Source organism: Syngnathus typhle, linkage group LG14 (genome assembly GCF_033458585.1).
Source record: "Syngnathus typhle isolate RoL2023-S1 ecotype Sweden linkage group LG14, RoL_Styp_1.0, whole genome shotgun sequence".
Classification (NCBI taxonomy): domain Eukaryota; kingdom Metazoa; phylum Chordata; class Actinopteri; order Syngnathiformes; family Syngnathidae; genus Syngnathus; species Syngnathus typhle.
The window spans coordinates 5,189,841-5,201,972 of NC_083751.1; the positions used below are offsets into that span (position 1 = coordinate 5,189,841).

General features: G+C 44.1%; 1 protein-coding gene across 1 annotated transcript; it reads left to right on the top strand.

The window, feature by feature from the left end:
• Positions 1–119: 119 nt before the first annotated feature.
• Positions 120–2,857, top strand: atp5f1d (ATP synthase F1 subunit delta). The gene is made up of 5 exons (XM_061298175.1): positions 120–357; positions 928–1,081; positions 1,175–1,263; positions 2,506–2,640; positions 2,743–2,857. The coding sequence occupies exons 1-4, from the start codon at positions 241–243 to the stop codon at positions 2,626–2,628; spliced, it is 483 nt and encodes a 160-aa protein (XP_061154159.1). The 5' UTR covers positions 120–240; the 3' UTR covers positions 2,629–2,640; positions 2,743–2,857.
• Positions 2,858–12,132: the final 9,275 nt, after the last annotated feature.

Below are 12,132 nucleotides of genomic sequence, written 5' to 3' on the forward strand. Positions count from 1 at the left end.
TTCAAAAAATAGTCTTATAGCGCCATCTTGTGGCAGATTCTCTCATTGTCACTTTGGCCGCGCGCCTCAGTCTGTCCGCCCTAAAGACTACATTACCCAGCAGAGTTGTACCACCGCAAAGCCTTGTGGGTAGCTTCCCAACGTCCTTGTCCACCAAGCACACACCAACTGCCTTCAAGCAAGGGGATTTGGGAGCCTCTGTCAGTCAGTAGTTCTTGAAACAAGTCGGAATTTCCCAACATGATGGCAGCAAGATTTCTCCGCCGTTCTCTCCCCATGCTTAGGCAAGCGCGCTGCTATGCCGAGCCAGCCACCGGTGCCCCGCAGATGTCCTTCACTTTCGCCTCTCCGACTCAGGTAGCCGCGGCGTTAGGGATGCTAGCCAGGCCTAGCTAGCTGAACAGCTGGATCAATATCCGCTTAAAATAGATTGTCAGATTTTATTAAAAATCGTGCGACTGTGTATGTTTATTGCCGGTTTTAGTTCCTTACACTTGACTGCTTTGTCTTTGTTCGGATTCTGTGGGTTATTGATGCACACTTTGCGGCAATGTGTTAGCCTTAGCAAGCTAGTAGCCTAAAGCCCTGCCATTCATTTGTTGTTGACCCGCAATGTAACTTGCTACATTTACGTTAGCTAACAAATTATTTTTGTGTGAATGTCATACCTACCACGACCACCCGTTTGGTTTTAATATGGCGTTAAACTTGATATGTTAACTGACCTCCGACTTCATTTTCTTCATGACAGTTCTTTAACCTTGCATCTTCTGTCAACATTTGTATATGGATTATCACCCCAAAATGACAGCATTTGTTTTAATTTATTATTTAACAGCTAATCAGGTGATGACAACAACGACTCCCAATGTCAAAGCATCTCCAACATAAACAATAACTTTCCAAATATTTACACCATACTTGCAGGTGTTCTTCAAAGAGGCCAGTGTGAAGCAAGTGGACGTGCCCACACTCACCGGCGCATTTGGTATCCTCCCCGCCCACGTGCCCACCTTGCAGGTGCTTCGGCCTGGCGTTGTCACGGTGTTCAATGACGATGGCTCGTCTGCTAAATACTTTGGTAAGCGGGGCAACAGCTAACTCACCTGGATGTTCTATAATGCTTCTAGATTTTGTCTCATTAATTTATCCCCCCCCACCGAATGTCACATAGTGAGCAGTGGGTCCATAACTGTCAACGCTGATTCTTCAGTGCAGTTGCTAGCTGAGGAGGCCGTACCGCTGGACCAGCTTGATGTGGCTGTGAGTAAAAAAACACAGATTGTGACCCCACAACTATTTGTAATTTAAATTTGATCACCTGATCAGTCTTTGTGGATCATTTTGCCTGTTCCTTGGAAGTGCATACGAGTCAAATTGTATTTATTTATATATATTACACATGTGGTTTGTTTTAATGAGATTTGAAAGATGGGGGTTTCCTCATTTATGATGTTGAGAGGTCGATAAAGTAATTACAGGCCGTTACTCCGGTGCGTCTCGCAGCATGGACGTGCTCTTTGACAGCAGAAAGCATTCTTTGAACCCGAGGACGAGTTTTAATTACCTCCCGTTTTGATCGGTGACGACCCGTCCGGCCGTCCTCGCAGTTGCACTTGACCTTTTAAATGTCAGGCTTGTTAATGCACCGCCGCGCTCTCAACGCCGACCCAGTTTTGACCTTGAGCAATGCCACTGTCAACTTCACTCTATAGGACAAAATGAGTTTTTTGTCTTTTTAATTTAACCCTCAGCCCTTTCTTCAAGCGTGCGGCAACAATGCTCACAAAACCACGCCGCTAATAAGGAGGGAAAGGTCACTCAGTGTTGAATTATAGCAGATGTGTCAAATCCCCACTGGGAGACCTTTAACTTCCAGCCATGTTTGGCATTTCTACTTTCTAATCGCCGCTGTGACAAATGGAGCTTTCCGAACAAACGCGGCGGTTGGGATTTTTCTCCGGCTGACTTCCGTCATCAGTCGCCTTTTTACCAGTGGGACTGTTGCCAAGATTTGCTTTTTTATAACAGGTTGGTATTCTTTCCTTCACGATGTGAATCCATGCATATACCTGTAAAAAAAAAAATCCTAATATATAAAACTGTAACCATCCTGGTCTTATGCATTTGTTGTCCTCGTGTACTGTATATTCCAAATTTGGGTGAAATGTCACTTCCTCGTTGAACTATTTTAAAGGTGTTGATGAAAGTTCAACACACACTCTACAATTGATTAGAAATGTTTTTAGATTTCAACAAAGCAGTTTGTCATAGCATACTTTGTTGCACTTAGTCTTGACGCCCTGTAGGTGGCAGTATTGTGTCAAAAAGATGTTCCCACTGGCTGTGATCATGGCAGAAACTCCTCAGGCGAGTGTAGGTGTGACCGTTTAGTTCGTTGCAGAATGGAGCTCTCATTTGTGCAAATTTGAAAATGAAGGATGAATTGTTTTGCAATCTGCGTATTATTAGTCTGTCGTCTCACCGCTCTTGCTCTTCCCACAGGCTGCCAAGGCCAACCTGGAAAAGGCCCAGGCTGAACTGGCCGGTACATCCAGCGAGGTCACGAGGGCGGAGGTTCAGATCAGCGTAGACGCCAACGAGGCCATTGTCAAGGCGTTGGAGTAGACCTCCCCCGTGGTACGGCGCAAACACCAGTTCATTTGTATGGGAAAAAAAAAAAAAGATTGACAGCCAGTTTGTCACAGCTGAAGACATTTTCTTTCCCCCTTGCACTTCCAGGTCATCTTAGCTCTTCTGTTTGGTGGAACACACTTTAGGCATTTCCAGCTGTCCCGTGGATTCCATGCTTGCTTTGTACAGTGGATGAAAAACTAAATAAATTTATTTGGAATTATCTGTGGACCTTTGGCTGCTCGCTTTTGTTTTTGTCCCCTTCACCCTCCACAGCTTCGAAACCAGTCACCGTGCGGCCTCTTGGTGGAAGCAGATATCAGCCAAATGGGAAGAAAGCAAGCGTTGTAGCATTCCGTATCATCTGATTATTATTTAACTGACCTTTTAAACATCCCTTCAAGGAAATGAAGCACCACTTTGAGATGAGATAACACATCTGTTTGTTATGAGAGATGACCCCCCCTGGTCCATTACTCTGATACACTGGGACCTCCTCTTTCATAACCAACTTGAAGCTCCAGTTCATTTATTCACATGCTAGATTCAAGTGTGCAAAGAAAGCACTTTTTGTTTTTTTAATTACATTAACATCCACTCTCGAAGGCCTAATGCGATAGTCCGGCTTCTCGCTTGTGAATCCATAAGGGCAATATAATTTTAAATCACAGCGTGGACCTGCGGGCTGATGTCTCAGATCAGAAATAAAAAATAACTAGCTCTTGACAGCTCGTGGACCGGTCCGCTAATGGATGAGTAACACTTCAGACAGGCTGGATGAAACACTTGCATCGCAAGCAACTATTGCATGCACTTTAATTGCGGAAGATGAGTTTATGAAGCAGTTTGGTTAAAAAACTAAAAGGGGCATTATGGAAAATTGACTTTTAAGTAGTGAGGGCAAATGAAGCTTCAAATTTGCTTCATTTAACCAGTTGAATACTTCATTTTCCCATCACTACTTTTAAGACGCTATCCGTTGCCCCTCCCCTTTGCTGTAAGAACTTGACAGCCTGTACTGTACTTAAGATAAAACCAATTTACATTTCAAGTATACGTTACACACTTTATTTTCTGCTTAGTTAGAGGGAACACTCCCCCCCCCCCCACTGAAAAATGAACTTCAGAGACTCGCGTGGAGGACATCAGCTAGTCTCAAGGCCACAAATGTCACATTTTTCCTCTCAGCATACTAACGTCCCCCCCTTAAATAAAAAAAAAAAGAACATTCTATAATGTGTGGTGCATCGTGATGATATCCAGATAGGAAGTCATGATCACATGGTCAACTTCATTAGACTTTATGACTCCAGTCAGTTAATTTTACAAGTCTTTCATAAGACTTTTTTTTTTTTAGTCCTGATAAATCATGAGATGCATTTTACATGCCTCGCTATTGACATTTTACTCCTCGTGTTAGTGATCATTCATGCGGCAGACAGAACAGTGTTTGTCTGTCCGCTGCTATTCACAAAAGAATCAGACGCTCTAATTGGGGGTGATTACAAAAGTTTGAAATAGAACAGGAAGGAAAGATTTCTCAACAGATAAAGTATTTCAAACGGGGGCTTTTATTTAAGCCCGCTCAATCGGAAATGCGGCAGGCAGATAATTTGGTTTCTTTGCAAACATGAAATTTGCTTTGCGTGTTTATCACGAGCAAAAAAAAAAAAGTCTTTGTCTGCCATTTTTAAATAAATTGGAAATGTTTTGGGGGCTTTAAAGTATCATCCAGTGTTTCACATTTTAATGACTGCCAAGAAAGTTCATGTTCATTTAAACTGTTGGAATGGATCATGTCTGTTTCCATGACTTTCTATGGGCAGACACCTACACACACCAAAAAAAATATATTTTTTTACTCAATAAACATGGTCAAGCACAGATAAGTGCGTAGAAAGGTGCAAATCGAGGCCCCTGCAATAGGTACAAGAGGATGAGAGGCGTCCGGAGAGCAGTCTGATTGGAGTTGCGACCTTTTGTAAGAGACTTTGTTGCAGACTCGCTCCGTCAGCTGTCAGCTCCTTGCGTGCAGCCTGGCGGTGGGAGGCAGGCCGTGACACCAGCCTCCCACCACTCTGCCCTCTCGTGTGCCATTCCTCCATCCCCCCTCCATTCCTGCAACCCCCCTCTCGTAACACAAACAACCCACCCACCCGTCCATCCGCCAAACACGCATTCAGACGCTTGCCTCCACACAGACAGGTAGCGATGCTACAAATAGCAAAAGTGTGGGCATTGGGGTGGGGGGGTGCTGTACACTTTTTTTTTTTTTTTTTTTCCCAGACACAGGTAGCCACGCTTCAAAATCACAGATGCTGTCGCCCACGTCCACAGTGCCGTCCATTTTACATACATTTTTTATTCTCATGACAAACAAAAGCTGTTGCCGTTCCCGGCATATTGTCTCGTTGAACTTCGTTCACACCCTCATCGCACCTCGTTGTTCTGCCACCTCTCCGCAAGTAGCTTTATACGCAAGTATATAACAATTCGAGTTTGACTTCTAAGGGAAATACTAATTTGTGGTCACAATATAAGTACGTAGGCGCGAATTAAATGCTAATTGCTGACCACGATTGATTTCTAATTTGCGGCTACAACGATAATCATAACGTGCGACGATTCCAGTGATTTCACACGGTAGCAGTCGATGAACATTTGACGAATCGTGGACGGTGATGACAATAACGCTTGACTTTTCTCATCGCCATCATCTCGTGTCAACATCAGTAGAATCTCAATTTAAAGTGTGAGTAGTCGTGTAAGAACAGGGTCCTTGCATTTCATCACGCGTGTCAGTGTTGTCGCCTTGACGTAAGTTTGTGTGAAAACGTGTGTGTGTGAAAAATGTGTGATATGTGTATTCCCCTGTAGCTGCTGACAAATAAGATTGCACTTGTTTGGCATTCCAAGGGGAGGTGTCACATGCTTTTTGGCCTCTGAGGAGTTCACCAGCAGGGCGGGACCCAACTTGTGTCATGTGTGTGTGTGTGTATTGTGCCAGCAGTTTGAGGTTTCAGATAGGAGTGGTTTACAGTAACAGAAGGCCAAACACACACGCAGGCACAGGCACATGCATACTGATTCTTATCGTTGAGCGGCGCTGCGCATCTCCGATTATATTTAGCCGAGGCTGGCGAACAGGTTCGTTCCAAGTCAGGGTTTTTCACACCCGATGCTCACCAAATGCTCCACCTGTGCGTCAGCGCCCGGCCTTGACGTCACAGTCAGAGCCTTCATGAGGCCACCTGAGCTCACAGCTGGCAATCCAATGCCGAACGGCGCTAATCCTGCCACGGGGCGCTCCAAACAAGGCGGTAGAATTTGAGTGTGGCGTTCTTGTTGCACAGGCTTAGCACCCGGGTGCAGGTTGTTGTGGTACATTTTCTCTTTTATCTTGTCAGTCACAATCAAAGCTGCTCTATAATTAGTTGTATAATTACCATTGTTTGGATGTAGAAACAGTAGTTCCCATGATAACTGAAATAGCAATCCCGGGAACCCACCCTATTCATGCGGCATACAAACCGGGCCAGCCCGAGAATCAGGAAAATCGGCATATAAATGACGAAATTTATTGAAAAAGAAAAGAATGACCACTCCCATATCAGCGTGGGAAACCATTCCAGGACCGTTTGAGTTTTTTTGTTTTTTAATTTTTCAAGAAATACGATGGCACAATCAAATGTGGATTATTTTTACGCTTCTTGAAATTTTGTTTTCAGAATTTGCTATACATGCTACTTGTGTCATTGGTTTACTGTCGCTATCTCAATACACCAGATAGTCTTTGTAACTTTCAAACCTCAATGAGTGGCCATTATTTATGCATACTTCCCTTTAGGTGGCAGGTGCTAATGTGCTCCCCTTTGACCTTCAACAGTCCAGATAATCCCTCAGCGCCGGGCAAAGCTATCTATGAAAGGTCACCCTCGATCCAAACTCGCATTTTTCCGCCATGCTGCTAGCCTACACAGGAACTTCCGCAGTGGAGCAATTTGTTTACGTCAAACAAAACAACCTGGGAAAATGTAACATGAAAGCAAAATAAACAATAGAGTGAGTAGGAAATTGGAAATATTAAAATGAAGATTAAATCTTGTTATGTCAATTAGACTGTGTTTGACTGGTGACCAGTTTCGGCTCTGTCTTGAAGAATTGATCTTGACATGAGAACAACTTCCAAGTCAACCATCATTAAAGAACAGATTGTGTTTGGCGTCGGGAATTTTCACTTCAATTTAAGATGACTACTAGTTTGATCCTCGGGAATGAGGGCGTAAACATTGACACTTCCGTCTACTGGGGGATTCCTGTGTCTGCCGCACCTTCTTCAAAGAACCAAATTCCAAAGATGGGTTGTGTAACGCCCGCCCTTTCCCAACTTCAAATTTCTAACCCCAAGCCGTGCCCCTCGCGAACATGCACAAGCGCGATTGTAAGTTGACCAAGCACGCACACCCATCTTATACAAAACACCAGCGCTAGCAATGCTAAGCTAGTAAACAATCTGTCATTAGCCACGGCTGTCATGTTGTTATGATTTATTCCTAATGGAGTGTTACACAAAATATTAACGGTTTGAAGTTGTTTTTTGCCCGGGAGGGTTCGAGGCACCCCATATTCAACTTTACCCCTTATGTTGCCCCTCCTTTGCGGCGCAATAGTTTTGTAACGTCAAACAATGCCGTCTGTGTTATTAATGACATTTTGCGTGTGGTGCTTGGGTTCAGAGTAGGCCAGACATCTTTTGAATGCCACTACTGACAGATTATGCGCCGGGAGCCTTGAGAGGTGGGATTGTTCCATTACTCCAAATAGAAAGCCAATGTGTGACACTGAAAAGGTCAGACACTCTGATATAGAGGCGCCCCTTATATGTGCTAACTATGTAAGGTCAAGATATTGAATGATTAAAAAAAAAAAAGTAGTGTGCGTATATCACGCTCAGATTTTCTGCATGCTAACATTTGCTAACGAGCGCAATATTCGGGGTCACAATGAATGTCACGGCGGTGCTCGAGGAAAGGTCAATGGGACAGAGATTCCATGGTCAATACATACTTGGCAAACAACTGAAGTATCGGTACACACGTACTTATCATTTGAGATTTTTTTTTTTCTTTCAATCAAAGTTCACCACTTGTAATAACGCTGAAAAGAAACATCATTTGTTTTTGAATTTGGCTTATGGCAGTCAGCTGTGTTGTTGTTGTTGTTGACATATAATCGGAATGCTTTGAGGTTTGTCTTGAGGTGTCTTGGATGCATCATAAGACAATCCCTGTTTTCGAATGGAAGTTTACCAAGCGTGGGCTGCTATGTATGAACGCAAAATAATATCTTTGGATAAGATTATTTGTAAACGTTTTGAAGGTAGTATTCTAAGTAAACACTTTTTTGTGGTCTCTGAGTGTTTTGTATCTATCATCAGGTAAGGACATTGTATTTTTTTTAAACATTAAAGTTTATTATTAATGTGCAAGATTTTTCCTCCCCTATCTTTAGAATTAACAGTTGTGGTTAGAAATAATACACAGTTTCATTTCTGGTCTAAAAAGAAAAAAAAAAAAAGAAGTAGCTCGAACTTCCCCCATGTTAGGGTTCACCACAGAACATCACTCATATATGTTATTACTCACGGCCCTCGTGAGGACAGGCACATGGATGAATTGCTGAAGAGTCGACTTTGAACGTGAGTGACATGCCAGCAGAAGAACTCTGGTGACTCACTTTAGATGCACACTATTCCGCTCATACGTAGTAAATATTTCACTGTGCCTCATCGCTTGGCATTCTGTTTACACTATAAACCTTTCTCGGAAGTGCCGGCGTGCTTTGGCCGTTCTCGCTATCATTTATACATAAACATCCACGCTTGGCTGAGAGTACACCGACCTCTCGTTCAAGCACTTCAGCGGGAGCAAAGAATGGATGACATCGCCAATTGGGGCTATTTTGGGAATTGAGAGAAGGGCGCCCCCCCACACTCCTCCCAGGCGAGGGTAAGGGGAGGGGAGGCTGATGTGGAAACTCTCAGTTGACCTTCTGAAGAGGGGCTGCGGGGGTCGCTGCGGAAAAATACTGGGGGTCGGAATTTCGAGAGAGAAAAAAAAACTCATTAGGCAAAAAGTGACGGGAGAGTTATAAAAGAAACGAGGAGAGCCGGCCAAGATGGAATTAGCCTGCAGCTTCGGATACCCCGATGGAGGAGGATTAGTGGGCAGGGATCGTGTGTGTGTGTTGAGTAAGTGTGTGTTTTCAACTGCGTAGGAGGAGGAGGAGGAACTGGGGCGATTTGGCAATTCCTAATTTTGCCTGCACCAACAAAGGAAATGCCTGGATCTAGTATTCATCATCATTTACTGTACACAGCACACACACACACACAACCACACAATTTCCTCGATGTGCAAAGGTGGCAAAAGTAGAAGTGCAGATAGTTACTAAAATAATAGTTTGGTAAAAGTCCTGATTCGTCTCTTTTGCTTAAGTAACGGTAAAATATGTCAACTTTGTCCTACAAGTCATATATACACAATAGAATCATCATGTCCTACACAAGCAAAACAAAATTAGCAAAGGCTAGCAACTGAAAAAGTACATTTACATGTTTAGTAGTGCCTTACCATTAACCTTAGTCATTTTATATTGTTTGTTAGCATCAAACTAAAAAGTCCCCTTAAGTACATAAAGTATTTGTATTAACTGCAGTTACTTTCCACCACTTCTGTGATTCTTCTGTGTGTGTGTGTGTACTTGGCGTGTGCCTCCCCCCTGCTCCCTCATACACACTTCAACACAGTCCGACCTCAAAGAGCACCATCACCACTCGACTGAATGTCCGTGCTCTTTGTTTCGCCACAACTAATGTGCAAGACGTCCATTGCGCATTGCCAAAATCCACCTACCCAGCCTCCCACACTCCCTGCCCACTCTCGGCTCACTTTCTCCCCTTCTCTTTTGTGTACGCTTTGTTCTCTTTCATGCACTCCACGCCGACACCTAACCTCTGCGTGACCGCAACGTCCTCGGGCACCGCCGCCGCTGGCTGTCAAATTGAACAACCCGGCCTCTATAAAGGTTTTCATTGCGTCCCGGTGGGTGGATTTCATTCGCTTATTTAGCACAAGTTCCAGGAGGAGTCGACGACTATTGAGTTTGTGGGGGTGTTCGGGCGACGCGGTAAGATTTTTTTGGGCCTTGATGACAGTGGTGGGAAGTAACCGGGTATATATATATATATATATAGACATATATATATAATATATATATAAAATATATATATTTGTATATATTTTTTAATATATACTATAAATATATTATATATATATATATGTTATTATATACTTTTTATTGAAGTACATTTCATCTCTACTATTTTAACTAAAAGTGTTAACCCAATACTTCTACTTTTGCCAATCTTTTATTCTCATTTTCTTCACAATAGTATCTGTACTTCTACTCAAATACAGAATGTGAGTACTTCCACAGTGATTCATCTACGCAGGGTGACACACAAGTGACAAGACAAATGGTTTGCAAAATATGGAGTCGCAGTGTCAAAACTTCTTGTTACAAACGTGATAGGCTGAGGCACGACAGAACATTGTATCCTCACAGTCGATGACGCATCGGCGTTACTACACGCAAGCCGTGCTCACAATTCTTTTCTTTTGCTTTGATCTGACTTTGGTACAGAATACATCCATCCATCCATTTTCTGTACCGCTTAGTCCCCACTGGGGTCGCGGGCGTGCTGGAGCCTATCCCAGCCGTCATTGGGCAGTAGGCGGGGGACACCCTGAACCAGTTGCCAGCCAATCGCAGGGCACACAGAGACAAACAACCATTTGCACTCGCACTCACACCTAGGGACAATTTGGAGTGTACAATCGGCCTACCAAGCATGTTTTTGGGATGTGGGAGGAAACCGGAGTGCCCGGAGAAAACCCACGCGGGCCCGGGGAGAACATGCAAACTCCACACAGGGAGGGCCGGAGGTGGAATCGAACCCGCACCCTCCTAACTGTGAGGCGGACGTGCTACCCAAGTGCGCCACCGAGCCGCCCACAGAATACATGAAAGAATTAAAAAAAAGTTGTCTTTCCTGGAACGCTTGAATGAATGACTAATCAAAATATCATCGGTTGAAGTGTGAAAGAGACACCACCTAGATTTTTACAAGGTGACCTTTGACTGAACCAGAACATAACGTTAATTGAGTCATTCCAATTACAGCTGCGTTCATATTACATGTCCGAACACGATACATTGAAAGCGCGCTAACTGTTGACTCGACAATAGCCGCCACGTTGGAATGCTGTGACTCAAAGGCATGAATGGATTGCAACATAGGACCAAAAGAGACAGAATGTTCTTCATGGTATTCATCTTAAATAATGGTCACATGCATAGTTGTTGGGAATTGTGAAATGTTTTGACTCGCCTTTTCCGTTTGGCGCCGTTCAGACTATCATATATATTTTTCATTTGTGGTATTGTTAGTGAATGACAGCAGGGTAATAAAGTAAAAAGCAGTTTTACATTGTTTTAGTTTTACGATAGAATGATTCAATTAGTACTTGTGTGGCACTTTTGTGATGGTGACAGTTGGAGGCTGGAACAAATTACTTTTATTATTTCCAATGGGAGCTTTTTGGAATTGGAAGCACTCTGTAGTCATTGTGTTCCACTGTTCTTGTTAGATCGCGACCAAATTTTTTTTCCCGCTTCGTGTCGTTGTCGTGACTCACATTGAATGGTGTTCGACCTCACACTTACTGTAAACTGTGACTACGTCCCAGTCTGAAGTGCCGTTCTTTTTTTGTCCTCCCCCCAATTCCGCGGCACGGCACGTTCGCTTTGGCACATTCTCCGCACTCCTTAGACAAGTCGCCGCCGGGCTCGAGATGTGTCATCGCTCATCTGTGCTGTGAGTCGAGAGGCGGGACGAGCGGAACCTCAGATGAGATGGACGTTTTTTTTAACATGGTCCACACTGATGTCCAAGGTTAGCACACGTGACACGTATGACCCGGTATGCTCACGTCGGGAACGGAGCAGGCGAGGTGTGTCGATTCCACCCTCACTCAGTTCTTCGGTTCTTCAATCAGTCAATCTGTCAGAGTAAATCAGGAGGAAACGTCACAGGAAGAGCGACGATGGGGCGACGGTGTAGGACACGCTTCATTTTACCCCTGAAGCAGAGGGCGTTCTCGTTGGTGACTTTGATGGATAAGAATGTTACACACACGCACGCCCACACATGTCCCACACATGTTGTTGTTCACACATACAAGTCCGCGGTAGGCACACACGCAGGCTGCACAGTCCCACCAGATCTCATGTCCAATGTGAAATGTTTACAACCCGCCTACGTCGCCGCTGCCTTCCTCCCCTGTCAATAAAGCCTTCCCAGAAGTATGTGAGATGCATTACGGCGTCTACGTACGGGGGTTGCACTCATGTCCTCCATCACGGAACAACTCGTGT